Raw genomic sequence first — 15528 nt, forward strand, 5'->3', positions numbered from 1 at the left:
TTGTTCCCACAGTAAAAAAAAATCTCTTCCTCCCTGCAGGTCACACCTTCAGGATCCTGCAGCTGGCAGCAATTCACAGTGAAAGGCCATGTCCATGGCCTTCCTTCTGCCGTGTCCCGCCCTTTCTACTGCAACTTCCTGTAGTGTCAAAACAGGAAGTTGCAGTAGAGAGATGGTGCCATGGGACACAGCAGAAGGAAGGCCATGGAGACGGCCTCTAAATCGCTGCTGGCTGCAGGAGGCTGTACGTGATAGCAGCAGGGAGGAGGAAGGGATAGGAGAAAAGCTGCAGTGGCCAGGAGAGAGCAGCAGTGGTGGTGGTGGGTGCAGTAGCAGCAGTAGGGGGGTGTGGGTGACACCTGAAGATTTTTTGCCCCGAGCCCAGCGTTGTCTCGTGGCGGCCCTGATGAGGGATACCATGGCAGTTCAATTACCCATGGCAGTTCAATTACTGATGAGGGAGGCACAAAGGCAACATCTTACCTTGAAACTAATAACTCTATGAAATTATTTGGCCATCTTCCTAGTCCTTCCAAAAAGCACTGAAAATACTCAGAAAATGCACCAGAGGGCTTAGGTACCATGGTGGCTTTTGAAGGTTTTGGACATGAACAAATAAGATTACTCCTCTTAGGGTGAGTTATCCAAACTCATCTTTACTGTTGGGGCCCTGAAAGATAAAGAACCAGCAGTCAATATGTCCATGTGTTTATCCAAAGACAAATGATAAAAGCAATTTAACAGCTTTCCTTCTGCAGATAATAGATCGTAAGACTTTGCTTTAGTGCAGAGTGGGTGACGGACGACCTTTTCTTATTCACAGTTCTCTGTTTCAGACCACCTGTTAGTAGGGCACTGCCACAGCCTGAAAAACTGCAGACAAATAATGTTGGCAAAAAAAAGAGACCCATTGAGGTAAGCAGAAGAAACGAAAAGACTCAAAGTAAATGCAGTCTGCTTTAAATCTCGCTTGTAAATTACAAGACCTTTTCTGCACCCTTGACTTGTATGCCTATGATCCCTTTCTGACCAGTTTGTATGCAAGTTACAAGAAACATGTTTGTGTACCCATTAGCAAGATTAAATGTGCTGATTTCTTTTCCAAACTGTAAGTTCATCAAAAATTTAAATTTTACATGTCGCTGTCAAGTCAACACAACCATGTGTTTACAGTGTTTTGCAAAAATCTTCACACCCTTGAACATTTTTCACATTCTCTGTCTAAAAAATGCTATTCAAAATGCAGTAAAGAGGACTTTGTTTTACTGATGTGAAAGAACAATTACAGAAATATTCATAAAGAAATCAAGAATAAGAAACCAAAGGGTCTAGATTGCATAAGTCTTCACACCCCTTGCTCCTTTGCAGCAATAATAGCCAGGAGCCAAGTGTCAACTGTGCACAGTAGGACAATGCATTTTTTGTTCATTCTTCTTAGAAAACTGTCACTTTTGACACAGAAGAATTGCCCGGAGTTCTTGGCTTTTGAGTGTAGAGTCCTGACTCTTGGAGCTGGTTATATGCTGAAATTTTTTTGTCTATGTTCTATAATCTTGGAGGGTAAATCAGATATATAATTTGACCAGAAACAGCTTCTAGAGTTTGTATTTTCCAGAGAATGTATTACTGCAGTAGGAAGCAGCAACGCAGAATTAGCCTCCTAATTCCATATATAGCGCTCAAAATTGCATGCCCAATTTGTATACACAATTACTTTAGGGTCCTTTTACTAAGGCACGGCAAAAAGTGGCCTGCGGTGGTGTGGGCGTGTGTTTTTGGTGCGCGCCGGGCCAGTTTCTACCACATCTGGAAAAAAAGTCCTTTTTATCAATGGGCTGGGAAAAGGGCCTGCAGTAAAATTGAAACCAGCACGCACCTATTTATGACCTGAGACCTTAACGCCACTCATTAATTTAGCAGTAAGGGCTCATGTCCTACATGCACGGTGACCGGTTGGCACGTGCCAACTGCTGATTAACGCCAGAAATGCCGCACATGGTAGGAAATAAAAAATTAATTTGTTACAGCATTATGGGCACGCGCCTAATCCAATATTACTTCCATGGGGATGCGCTAGCCTGGCAGTAGTCTCATTTTGGCACAGAGCCTACCGTGCCTTTGTAAAAGGGCCCCTAACACCAATAATTGGGCACTAATAATTATCGACACTAATTGACAATAATTGGAATTTACACGTGCATCTTTATAGTTGCTATTCTGTAAAGATGTGTGCATAAATTTTTCTGTGCAGATTAGAAAAGGGGGCATTGCCATAATAGGAGGGGCATGGACAGGTTAGGGACGTTTCTAGGATTTACGCTCAATGTTATAGAATTCGAGATATCCGTGTCTAATCTAGGTGCGAGGATTTATACCAGGGCTCAGTTGGTGTAAATCCTCATGCTCAAAGTTGAGTGTGGATCCTAGCACTAAGCGCCATTCTATAAATGGGGTCCAATCTGGAGCGCAGTTTATAGAATAGCACTTAGTTTGCATTTTTTTGCCCCCAAAGTTGTGCTGGTACGGTTGGCTGTCCTGTAATTTTGCTGCAGCCTATGTCAAGTGTTTTTTTTTTCTCTAAATGTGACCTGCTGAGCGAAAAGGTACCGAAAGTGGCGTTACAAATAACAAAGATAAAGGCTACAAAAGTTTGCAGTTTGTAAATTTGGCCAAATTTCATTTTTGAAAGTTTTGTATACTATAGGGTCAGTGAATGGGACTAGGCAATTTTTTCATAACTTTACTGTTTTTTATGTACTACAGCCTAAAAAAAATAGGGTATGTGATTTCTAGGGTTAATTATTTTTTTATTGATAAACTTCTCATTTTTTAAAGCTGTCGATAGTCCATACCTGAGGCTTAAAGTTTGTAGGATTATGCAGTTGATATCCCTCTATCTTGTGGTATAAATAAGTCACATACCCCACTTTTGGTACCTTTAAGCTTAGTGAGTCACAAATATATTTGAGGGCTCTTCTTGTTTTTTTTTGTGGTCTAGCTCTCAGATTCTGTATATGGCACTGAGATTTTGCCTCCAAAATCTGCGCATAGAACAAATTAATTAGCTTATGAGCCAATTAATTACAGTTGATGTTAATAATCAATTGTAGCATTTAATTGGCAATAATTGAAATTTCTGTGTGCATCTGCCTACACCCTATTCTATAACCTCTCTAGAGCCAAACTCAGAAGAGAGCTTGGCCAAGCAGCAGAGGTGTTCCTAAAAGTTGTGCACAGTGTTATAGAATAGCCCCATTTCTGCCAGCATTTACACCAAGTTTCAGCTGGCGTAAATACCTGCACGCAACTTATGGCGTTGAAATGGGCTCTTAAGTGTTATTCTATAAATGGTGCTCAACCCGGAGTGCCATTTATAAAACAGTGCTCTGTGCCGATTTCTTCTGGCGCTGAAATCTTGGCATCATTTATAGAATGCCCTCCAGCACGTCCAAATCTATCCAGCCAGAATCAGGGCACAAACCGTAGTATGTCCGGCACTGGCTTTGCTTCCCAATTACCAGTGTTGCCATATAATTGCCACTAAGCGTGTTAGCCGGGGAATGTAGATTTTTGAATATAGATCTCAATGGGATCTCATGACTTTTCGAAAAATGCTAACGACCTTCCTCTTTAGCAGATTTCTGGAAGTGGTTCCTGATCTTCCTGTTTAGGCCGATCTGACTGCGCCTACCATTCTGTCTCTGTCTCATCCAGGCATTGCAGTGTCGTTATTCTCTGTAATTTTTGCTGTACTTTAGCCTTATTTAACAGTATTGTTAGCCACATTGAACTCAGGTTGCTGGGATAATGTGGGGTATAAATGTCATAAATAATTTAAAAAAAAAATATATATATATATATATAAAATAATAAATGTATAGTAATCATGTTGGTTAATTTATATTTTCTTATTGTGATTTACTTTGATTTAGTTTAATGAAAACTTAATATACCACCTTTCCCACATATCAAAGCAGTTTACAACAATCAAATAAAACCAATAAAATACAGTTCAGAAAGGAACTACAACTTGAAAGACATAGAGAAATAATAGGAAAGGCAGAAAACAATTCAAGAAAGAGCTAGTAAATGAAACCTGCTTGCTGTCCCACCATCCGGACCTCCCCTAGGGATCCCCCGAAAAAGCTTTGGTGAATAGATGAGTCTTTAAAGCTACCCTAAAGCGTTGATAACGTTGCTCGGCACAGAGAGAAAATGGAAGTGAATTCCAGAGGGATGGGCTCAAATAGGAAAAAGCAGAGTGCTGAGTAGCCTGCAATCTAGTGTGAGAGAGTGTCAGAACAGTTAACTGTTTCCTAAAAGATGAGCGTAGTGTTGTATAGGTGTGTAGGAAATAATTAGAGACAATAAGTAGGACATGGTTTGAGAAGAGAGAACTTTGACTCAATCTCAGAATTTTATATTGAATACAGTAGGTGATTGGGAGCCTTTGATATTGACTGACTAAGTAAAGGCGTGACATGGTCAAAGTGACAAGCACCTGAGAGAATGCAAATCGCAGTATTCTATACTGATTTTAGTTTCTTTAAGAGTACAGATGGCAGTCCAGCATAGGACACATTGCAGAAGTCGAGCTTAGATATCACTAGAGCATGAAGTAGAATAAAACATGCATCTGAATCTATAAATGCGCACATGGTGCAGACAGAACATAATGAAAAAAAGCATGAACGCATAACAAATGAAAATCCAGGATTAGATGATAGCCATAGATCAATAGAATCTAAGCACGATTGTAGTGGAGAGAGATTAACTAATGTAGGGTGTTGGGTGGAAACCAACAGAATATCATTCACATAAATATAAAATCAAAAACCTGCATTCTGGATTAATAGTACCAATGGTGAGAGAAATGTTATATTGTTATACTTATACATTTCTGTAGTGAATTAATCTTGAAAGCATAAATAGAAAGGTTAAAAAAGAAAAGTAGCACAAGCTCTTTCAAACTGGATGGGGAAGCCACACATGATCCCCATCCAGTCTTGCCACTGATTTTCTATTGGATTGAGGTCTCTGGGCTCTCATTGGGGTTCTTCTTGCTAAGCCACTCTGTTGTTGCGTTTGCTTTGTGGTTGAAAGTACTTCTCTCTCAGTCTGAGGTCTGCGGCAGACTGGAACTGGTTTTTCATCATGATTTACCTGTACTTTGCACCATTCATCTTGTCCTCAATCTTCACTAGCCTCGCTGTCCCCTGTGCTGTAAAACTTCCCCATTACAGAATTCTGCCACCACCATGCCTTACTGTAAGGATGGTGTTAGGATCATGATGTGCTGAGTTTCATTTACACCATACTAAGGAGGTAATTCTATAAAGTGTGTGCTTATAGGTATATACTAATTTTGTGCATAAATCATAGTTTAATGACATATATATGTCCACTGCAACTCTTTGTGACTCTGAGCAAGTCACTTAACCCTCCATTTCCCCAGGTACAAATAAGTACCTGTATATACTATGTAAACTGCTTTGAATGGAGTTACAGAAAGGCGGTATATGACGTCCCATTTCCCTTTTCCTATTTGAGATTCTACATGAAATGTTACTAGTGGAGGAGTAGCCTAGTGGTTAGTGCAGTGGACCTTGGTCCTGGAGAACTGGGTTCAATTCCCACTACAGCTCCTTGTGACTCTGGGCAAGTCACTTAACCCTCCATTGACCCAGGTACAAATACGTACCTGTATATACTATGTAAACCACCTTGAATGTAGTTGCAAAAACCACAGAAAGGTGGTATATCAAATCCCTTTCCCTTCTGTAAATATTCTCATATCTTACATAGCACACATGTTACATGTAGGTGAAAACACACGCTGAGTCTGGGTGGAGCATGGGCTGTACTCACATTTGTGTAACTTATAGAATACTATCTAGCTGATATTCAGCCAGGGACGGTTAGCGTTTTTATGTTTACCGCCAGCTGTATTCCCAGACATTCAATGCTGGGCACTGGCATTGAATATCCAGTTGTACGTTGGCTGCTAAAATGTATGTGGTTAAGAGTAATATTAGGCACTTAATCGCATAAGCTGAACTGCTTAAAGATAGTACTGCTATTTATGCGGCCCAATTTAAGCGGTTTTATTATGCAATGGCCAGATAGCGTCACTTAACCACATAAGTGCCAGATCCACCCCTGGAACGCCCTCGATAGCCGGTTTTGTCTTGGACACTAACCGTAAATATTCAGTGGCACTAACCAGTTAAGTGCTGCTGAATATTAATGGTTAGCTACTGACAAGTGATTTAAACACTCAGGAGCCTCTCTAGGCCATTTAAATTGCTTCAAATATTGGGCAGCGTATCTCTGACAATGCCTGCTCACACCTAAATTATAGATGCGTATTTTACCTGTTATTTTACTAGTATTCTATAGAGGAAAGTAGGCAGTTGTTTTCCTTTATAGAAGAAGCTCCTATCAGGCACCCTCTGGACACTTAATTCTATAACTAGTGTGTAATCCTGTCCCTTGCCCCTGAGGAGGGGAAAACACTTCAGCCCTAGAGGCTGGAATAAGAGAGACAATCAGACTTAGGTATAGGCGCAACCAGTAAAAATCTTTATTGGTAACTCACTAAGCCAATAGAAAATAATTGTTCTCTCTGGAGCAGGTTGTCACCCAGTAGACAGACGCACAGACTGAATAACAAAATCTGCTCAGCAAAACTTTCTCAGTTTTCATATACATACTGTTATGTTTCGTTTCTCCTAAATGAAGTGATTTCTCCTAAACTAACTTATGATCATATATGGATTTTTTTGTTTCCTTCCATTACACAGTATAGTAATATACAAAAATGGCAATTTCCTCTATTCTATCATCCTCTCCTGCTTGTGTTCACATGCACACTTTGTGGCCATTGGCTAATCCCTTATCAGTAAAGCGTGCTCCCAGCGTGCCAAAACCATGTAGCAAACTAGTATGAAACACCTGGTGTTCTGCTCTCTCAACACATATTACTGGTTTTATTCTAATTTACTGTGTACTCTATATACTCTGATTGGAACATTCTTCTGTATTTCTTATTCCGGAAATGGCAATCGCCACTACGGTATTTGTAAGCCAATTTGAGCCTGCAAAGAGGTGGGAAAATGTGGGATATAAATGCAGTGTACAAACAAAAAGTGAGGAGAGTAGATGAGGATACCAACGAATGTATATTTATTGATTTAAAAATTAAAAATAGAAAAATGACACTGTGCATAAAAATGACCCATGTCATTTTTATGCACAGTGTCATTTTTCTATTTTTAATTTTTAAATCAATAAATATACATTCGTTGGTATCCTCATCTACTCTCCTCACTTTTTGTTTGTACATCCCACGGTTTCGTGAGGGTTTTTACCTCCTTTTTGTTTTTGCTTGGATATAAATGCAGAAAATAAATAAATATTTCTGGTAGAATATCTTAGACTTTGCAGGTTCCTCAGTCTCTCATCACCATCAAGGTTATATCCATGTGTATCTGCCATATATGGGCCGCATAGCCTGTTCCTCATGAGTTTGCACTCTGCTTACATGCAGCTGCAGGGAGAAAGTAAAATTATGCTGATGACAGAAAAACTAGGAAATCTGAGGGCTAGCAGGGCCATCTTACAGGCCTAGTATTGGGAGGAATATACATTTCCCTCTTGAAAGGTCAAAGAGCTTGTAGCTTTTCACACACAAGAAGGTGAGAGACTGGGTTCTTCAGGAAGTGTCATACCAAGTGCTCAGAGACAAAGAACACAAGGGTTCACAAAAAAAAACAATATAGGAAAAATCTGGCACATTTAACATGCACTAAATTTCACATATGAAAATACACTAGGAGCCTTATAATCTCCATATTGCTTAGCACTGAAACCAAAAAAGTTCAACCTTGATCTCATAAGACTACAAAACTTTTTCCCTCATAAACAATCCCCTAAAATGACGCCTTAAGTTGTGTGCGCTAATTTGTCCACATGGCCAAATTGCACGCACAACTTAATTGATCAACAAGGCAATCAGCACCGTTAATTGGTATTTAATAACCAATTAGCATCACTAATTGCCTTTAATTAGAATTGACACATACAGCTTTCAAGGCGTATTCTATAATGCGGTGCGTGTAAGTACTGATGCATGCTGTCAAAAAGTGGGTGTGGCCATGGGCGTGGGCATTTCTAAAAACTATGCATACTATTATAGCGCAGATATCTAGGCTTGGTTTTAGGTGGCCTAAATGGGTGCGCCAAAAATTTAGTCGCAAGAAAGGTGTTTGAGTATATTCTATAAATTACGCCTAACTTTAGGCATTGTTTATAGAATCATGAACCGCGTGGTTTTTGGGTGCCGATTTTTAAGATGCCATTTATAGAATTTGGCCCAATATCTCTAAGTGTTTCTTGGAAATGCTAGATGCGACACATCATATGGCTTTTGTTTGTGAATTAGCCTTGAAATTGTTAAACAGTCAGCGGTTTCCCCAATCTTGGCCAGAGACCTCTGTAATTCTTTTAAAGTAATCTTAGGCCTCACAGTGACCCTCCTCAGCAATTTCCATAAACCATGGCTATGGATGTAAGAGAGCTTGATCAAGGCACTGTGTTGGTGGTGCCAAACAGTTTCCACTTTACAGTAATGGACCCGGTAGTGCCCCAAGGGCAGTGCCAGACCAAGGCAAGATGCTGCCTGAGGCGGAGTTAAATGCCGCTCCCCCCGGGCCAAGATGCCGCTCTCCACCCCATGCTGAGATGCCTCCCCCTCCTGGGCCGAGATGCTGCCCCCCTGCCTATCTCCAGCCCATTTGCAGCATTTACCTGTGTCATCACTTTCCAAACCTGGCAGTAGCAGCGATTCCCATACGCTGCCCTGCTGCCAGCACCTGCCTCTTCCCTTTACTGCGGCTGCCTGAGCCTCTGACGAAACAGGAAGTTACATCAGAGAGGCAGCCACATTAAAGGAAAGAGGCAGGTGGTAGCAGCAGGGCAGCATATGGGAATTGCTGCCGGGTTTGGAATGTGACGAAACAGGTAAACGCAGCAAATGGGGTGGAGGAAGGAAGGAAGGAAGGGGGAGATGCCGCTCCCTGAAGAGTGGGAAGATGCCACTTCCTGAAGAGTGGCACTTGAAGCCCCCGCCTCAGGTGGTCTAATGTTTGGGCCGTCCCTGCCCAAGGGATATTCCAACACATTGAAATTTCCTATAGCTTTCCCCCAATCTGAGCAGTTTATTTATTTATTTATTGCATTTGTATCCCACATTTTCCCACCTTTTTGCAGGCTCAGTGTGGCTTACAAAATAACTTTATCTCAGAGCTCTTTCAGCAGCTCCAGTATAGAATGTTTAGACCTTTACTTCAGATTCACTTTATACAACAAAAATAGCTTGCTTCTTTATGTAGGAGTATTCATATCAGCTCAGCTACTGTGATTGGTGAGCTCCAATTAACTTATGGGCTTTGTTAAGGCAGTGTTTTGAAAATGGAGCTAATCTGAGTTTGCAGTGGCCAAATGTATGGAGTACAGGCAGGACCCTTTGGTTTCTTATTCTTATTTTATTTTAAAATTTTCTATAATCATTCATTCATTAAAATATAGAGTATGTTGTGTAAATCTATGAAATGAACTCTTTTAATTGACCCTGACTTGTAGTTTATAGACAGTACAATGTGAAAGATTTTTACAAAGTACTGTGATTCTAGATAAAACAAGGTCAACATGCTTAATCAACTGTGTGAGTTGCTGTTTTAAAGAGATGTTGGTTTAATCTCCTGGAAAGTTCCAATGATGTGATAAATGCTTGAGCCACTCTACTTGTCTCATTTACTTCCTAGAGACATAAAATATTAGTTCTAAAAACGTATTTTAGGAATAAAGAAATGCTATTTTGTGGTCAAAGGATTCAAATCTTTCCTGATGTGGCTCATTCCACCCAGTTGAGGAGGAAACAATTTCTTGATTTAAAATCGCGGGTGTTAGCTATGGGGGCTACCTTTTTCTTAAGATACCCCTGTAAGTGTTTGGTCAGCTGACAAGGGAAGGATTATGTCTTTTTTTGACTCAACACCAAGTGGAAAATTTTCTGGGAGGTAGAAAATAGTTATCTTGGTTTATTACCTTTTTAGGCGGGTTTTGGGGTTTGTTCTTCATTTCATGATGTACTTCTTAGATAGTTTGGGAAACCAAGGGCCCTGTTTACTAAGGCCCACTAGCGTTTTTAGCTCATGCTAAAAATTAGCACTTGCTAATGCTAGAGACACCCATATATTCTTAGTAAACAGGGCCCCTAGATCGATCTAGTAGTCTCCTAGTGGTTTACCTTCTTTTAATCTCTTTATTATTTGTAGTTCACATATCCCTCTTGACGTGGGCTAAGGCACCTATTTTGTCTGGTTTAAAGAGATTTTATTTTATTTGTATAATTAGGAGGATTTTCTATACATTTTTGTTTGGAAAAATATTGAAATTTCAATAAAATAAAATAGAGATTTTGAAGGTGAATTGTAATGGGATATATGCTATTTAGAGGGGGATGAATTATCAACGTAGGCTACGATTAAGACAGGTTATTTTACTCTTAACCCCTGTTATTAGTAAGTCTCATTGTATAAAATAGGACCTGGGCTAAAATAGCACAAGTTAGTGGTAAAAAAACAACAACAAAAACACATCTTAACTGTAGCCCACTTTGATAACTTTCCCGCTTGGTGTGAAGAGTTTATCTCTTTATCTCTGGTATCAGAGCTGCTATTGTGATGTCATAATGCCTCATTCCACCAATGCCTAAGAGCCAACCTCATCAGTGATGTAACAATGGCTTGATTGCTCTATACTTGACTCACTTTTATTATATATAGCAGAGATTTTGATTTCTAGAGATATTTGTTTTTTTTCTTTAATTGAGGGAGGAAATTATCAACATGGGCTACTGTTGAGAGGTTATTTCCCAGTTAACCTGGGTTATATTAATAGCTAGGTCTCATCGCATAAAATGGCACAAGTTAGTGGTAAAATAACATATCTTAACAGTAACCCACATTGATAATTTCCCCCCTGAATATCATTGGTATGTCATGATTTGCTTTGTCAAGCTTTGGCCTTCTAGTCCTTGAGGGCTGCCGGTGGGGCAGGTCTTTCTCTTGCATATAATTAGCGACATAATAAAAACCTGGCCCGTTGTCAGCCCTCAAAGATGGGAATGAGGACCAAGGATATAACAAGATGAAAGCCATGGTTCAGCTTAGATAAAAAAAAAAAAGAGGAGATCATTAATATATTGGGCTCCAGGCCTCTTTACAAAATTATGACTTTGTGACGTATTCATGTCTTTTTAGAGGATTGTGTGTTGCCTGTGGTTTTGACAAGTTCAGGATGGACTAGAATCCCTAGAGTTAGAATGGGCTGACTGGCACAGTCGAAGAACACAGTGGTTACTGATCTAACTGGCTCTTTGCACCTGTGTACTAGGACATGATGTTAGAGCTGGTGTTTGGATACCGAGGTAGAGATTGCCGGAACAATGTTCACTATCTGAATGATGGAGCAGATATCCTGTATCACACTGCATCTGTGGGATTACTGTATAATATTGCTACAGGTAAGGAAGACAAAAGAGCATTAAGCTTGCATTTCACAGTAAACTTCCTAATACTGATCTGCCAAATGTGCCTCAGCCCTGCTTGGAAGGACCATCACAAGGATTAAAAAGATGTGAAGTCATTGATAGGAACACCTTGCTTAATCTCACCAGTCACTTTCCAGGACATGTTTATATACAGTAATCAAAGAGGGATCTGGGTCATAATTATAGGCACCTAAATTTTTGCCTGAATATAGGTGCTTACCTTTAAGTTTAGGAGCCTAAAACTGAGGCCATTGACTCACTTATGTATAGGCTGCCCAATTAGATGCCCCACGCTGCAATTCACTTTGCATGTTTAAGTTTAGTCACCTGACCTGACCCTTACCCTGGCCAAATTCAGGCACCATATAAATTCAGATTCCTATATTTAGCAACTGAGCTGGGAGTAATTTTTAATAAGATAAACCTAGATGACATACCCTAGATCTTTTGAATATTGCATTAAGAGTGACCAAGGAGGATAGGCTAAGTGAGTCTTGGTTCTAGTCCTATTTTTTCTTAAGAAAATCAGATAGGGAATCATGATTTTATCCTTGCATGCGATGGGTTACAACCAAGACTTGTTCAACCAGTCTCCGCTGACTGGGTGCTATATGGTCACCTGGTTTGTAGAAATCCCAGAGATGATGATGATGATGCACCAGTTCCCCTATGTCTCTTCAGGTTTCAATGCACATGCCTTAGCACGTTTCTCAAAATATTTGATTTTGTGGTTATTCCAGCTCTTTAACAGTTCATTGGACAAGATCTGGAATGCCACTAAGGTAAACATAAGTAGGAAAACAATTTCACTGTTAATACAACTTTTGGCAATATACAAAAGATGATAGATGCTGCAAATAGACATGATAACAACAGGCAGACTCGATGCAGGTTAGGCTTATATCTCATACAGTGACAGAATAGATACTGAAGGGGAAATTAAATATAATTATGCATAGATATGGCTCTTCTTTACAGCAGTGGTTCTCAACCTTTTTTCTGTCATGGCACACTTGATGCCCACATGCATGACCAGGGCTTTTTTTGAGGGGGTACTTGGGGGTACTGAGTACTGGCACCGTTTCCATTGTCTGCTAAAATTGACCCATTTTCCCCAAGTTTTAATTAAACAGCTCAGGCTCTACAAACCAATTCTGCTTGTCATAGATTCTGTGCCTGGTTGCAGGGGGCTTGGCTATTGTGGGATGGGTCCCTCAGTGATCACCCCACCCCTGAAGGGTGGCCAGGCATTTGAGTACCGGCACCTTTTTTGCTAGGAGAAATGCACTGTGCATGACACACTGCACATTGGATCATTATTGGGGAGAAGGGAAACTCTCACATGGCATACTAACTGAACTTCTCTCCCCCTCTCAGACTTACCCTCAACAACACCTACCCAGACTCACCTGCTCTCTATAAACTTCTTCCTCCTGAGGTCCTTCTCTCTGCCTCTTTCAACCCCTTTCACTCCTCCTGTCCTTCTCTTAGTTTACTCTCTGCCTATTTATTTATTTATTGATTGATTGCATTTGTACCCCACATTATCCCACCTTTTTCAGGCCACATTATCCCACCTTTTTGGAGCCAAGGTGGGGGAGGAACCTTAGTCTATCTCTTCCTCCTCTGTAGCTGGCAGTGACATTAAGTGCAGCCACTGGGGAGGGAGCAGAATCCCACATTTTTGCTCCAGGCTGGCAGGAAAGCAGCTGCAGAGATTTAAAGTACCTGGTTTCCTGTTCTATAAACTCCTCAATCAGCCAACTTATGTGTTTTTTATACAAAACATGGGATTGCTGTATATGTCAAATTTGCAGTGACACATCACCCGGCTTTTGGTGCACATCGGTGTGTTTTGATACCCTGGTTGGGAACTGCTGCTTTACAGGGAATTCTTTGTACGTACTAACACAGTAAATGAAATGTACCATGATACACAGGTAAACAAACTCAGATTCCGAAAATTCCTGACTGTTTAAGAGGTGAAAATACAGTGTAGAAAATTGACTTGTGAAAAGAACAATTTCTTGACTTAATAACTTTGTTTACATGCCAAATCAAAACCTATTTGCTACATTGGAGATGGCTTTCATAAATTAGCAAGCATCAAAAGAATGATCAGGTTGCATGCCTAGCAATTTCCTGCTGTACAAGAGTCTAAATAGACCCTGTGCTTTACAGGCTCGCAGAGCTTTTACCAGGAGCATAGTGATGACATTCTGTGCCTGACTGTCAACCAGCATCCCAAGTTCATCAACGTAGTGGCAACTGGCCAAGTAGGTATGTTTGTATTTCCATAAAGAAAGAGAGCAAATATGAGTGTGCAATCACAAGCAGTGTAACCAATGTGTTTGCCATGCAGTAGACAAAGCCGTGCCATGCACAGGACTGTGATTCGTTCTCTGCTCCATCTTTACTCTTCTTATTTGGAAAGGATTTTTAAACTGAGTTCCCTAGAAGCCATAATATATGTATGCATTCTTCTGTTTAAAGCAGCATTTTAGCGTACACCGAGATGCAAGTGCCTAAATCCTGGATCTTTTATTGAGTTCTCTAATATCTTTTCTGTTCTCAGTTAGATATGTGGGGCACTATTGCTGAACTCAGCAGTGCCTAGATAACTATAGCTCCGAAACACGGGAGGAATGGAGGAATTAATCTTCAATTCAATACTCAAACCATCTCCCTAATTGCAAATTATTACTCTCTTAGAGTGAGCTGAATATTATGTCTTAGGTGGAAAAGGTCTCAGAACTCTTATAAGCACTAAAATCTTGTTTTCGCTTTACTCATTTAGTCACTGGCATAAAAAACCTCCTTTAAGAACACAGTTCAATCTTCTATGATAACCTTTCACTTTTCCAGAAATATTTATAAATTTTTCAAATGCAAACAAGGAACTTATTTTTGCAAAGGCGCACTAGTGTTTTTAGTGCATGCTAATGATTAACACACACTAAATGCTAGAGATACACATAGGCAGTGGTGTGCTGGAGCCGGCTCGCAAGAGCCGGTTGTTAAATTTTTAAAAATCTTACGAGCCGGTTGTTCTGCATGGCGAACGACTCCAGTAAACAAGGTAAGCATGGCAGGAGGGCGCCACAAGTCATGCTTACCTCACCTCCCACAGCCCATGTTTGCCTGCGCCCGCCCCGCGCCATCCTGGGGGGGGGTTTAAATCTTTTTTATTACCTCCGTCGAAGTGGCCGCATCATTGAAAGCCCTGCCCGTCTCTAGCCTTCCCTTCGTGAGTTTGTTACCTCAGAGTCCCACCTTCTGACATCATTTCCTCTTTCCGCGAGGATGGGACTCTGAGGGAACGAACTCACGAAAGGAAGGCTAGAGACGGACAGGGCTTTCAATGATGCGGCCGCTTCAACGGCGGTAATAAAAGAGATTTAAACCCCGCAGGGTGGCACAGTGGCAGGAAGAAAAAGGAGGATGTTGGGGGGGGAGAAGAGGGCGGGCAGGTGGATATGAATGAGAGGAGAGGATGGGGGCGAAGGAGAATCGCTGGACATGGATGGGAGCGGGAGGGGAAGGCTGGGGAGAGAGGAGAATCGCTGGGTATGGAGGGGGCAGGGGCGAGAAGAGAATTGCTGGGTATGGATGGACGGAGGGGGCAGGGGAGAGAAGAGAATTGCTGGGGATGGATGGAGGGGGACGAGAGAGAAGAGAATTGCTGGGTATGGAGGGGGGCAGGGAAGAGAAGAGAATTGCTAGGTATGGATGGAGGGCAGGGGAGAGGAGAGTTGCTGGACATGGGTGGATGGAGGGGAGGGCAGGAGAGAGGAGAGTTGCTGGATAGGTGGATGGAGGGGAGAGGAGAGTTGCTGGACATGGATGGATGGAGGGCAGGGGAGAGGAGAGTTGTTGGACGGGTGGATGGAGGGGAGGGCAATGGAGAGGAGAGT

At 41.2% G+C, this 15528-nt stretch overlaps 1 protein-coding gene across 1 annotated transcript in view; it reads left to right on the forward strand.

Annotated features, from left to right (window-relative positions):
• EML5 (EMAP like 5) overlaps positions 1 to 15528 on the forward strand; it is a 388000-nt gene that overhangs the window by 301444 nt on the left and 71028 nt on the right. Inside the window, exons 31-33 of the mRNA XM_030214976.1 lie at positions 837 to 915; positions 11458 to 11587; positions 13796 to 13894. Of these exons, the coding sequence (XP_030070836.1) occupies positions 837 to 915; positions 11458 to 11587; positions 13796 to 13894 (308 nt within the window). The remainder of the gene's footprint in view (positions 1 to 836; positions 916 to 11457; positions 11588 to 13795; positions 13895 to 15528) is intronic.

The sequence above is a fragment of the Microcaecilia unicolor genome, chromosome 9, assembly GCF_901765095.1.
Source record: "Microcaecilia unicolor chromosome 9, aMicUni1.1, whole genome shotgun sequence".
Classification (NCBI taxonomy): domain Eukaryota; kingdom Metazoa; phylum Chordata; class Amphibia; order Gymnophiona; family Siphonopidae; genus Microcaecilia; species Microcaecilia unicolor.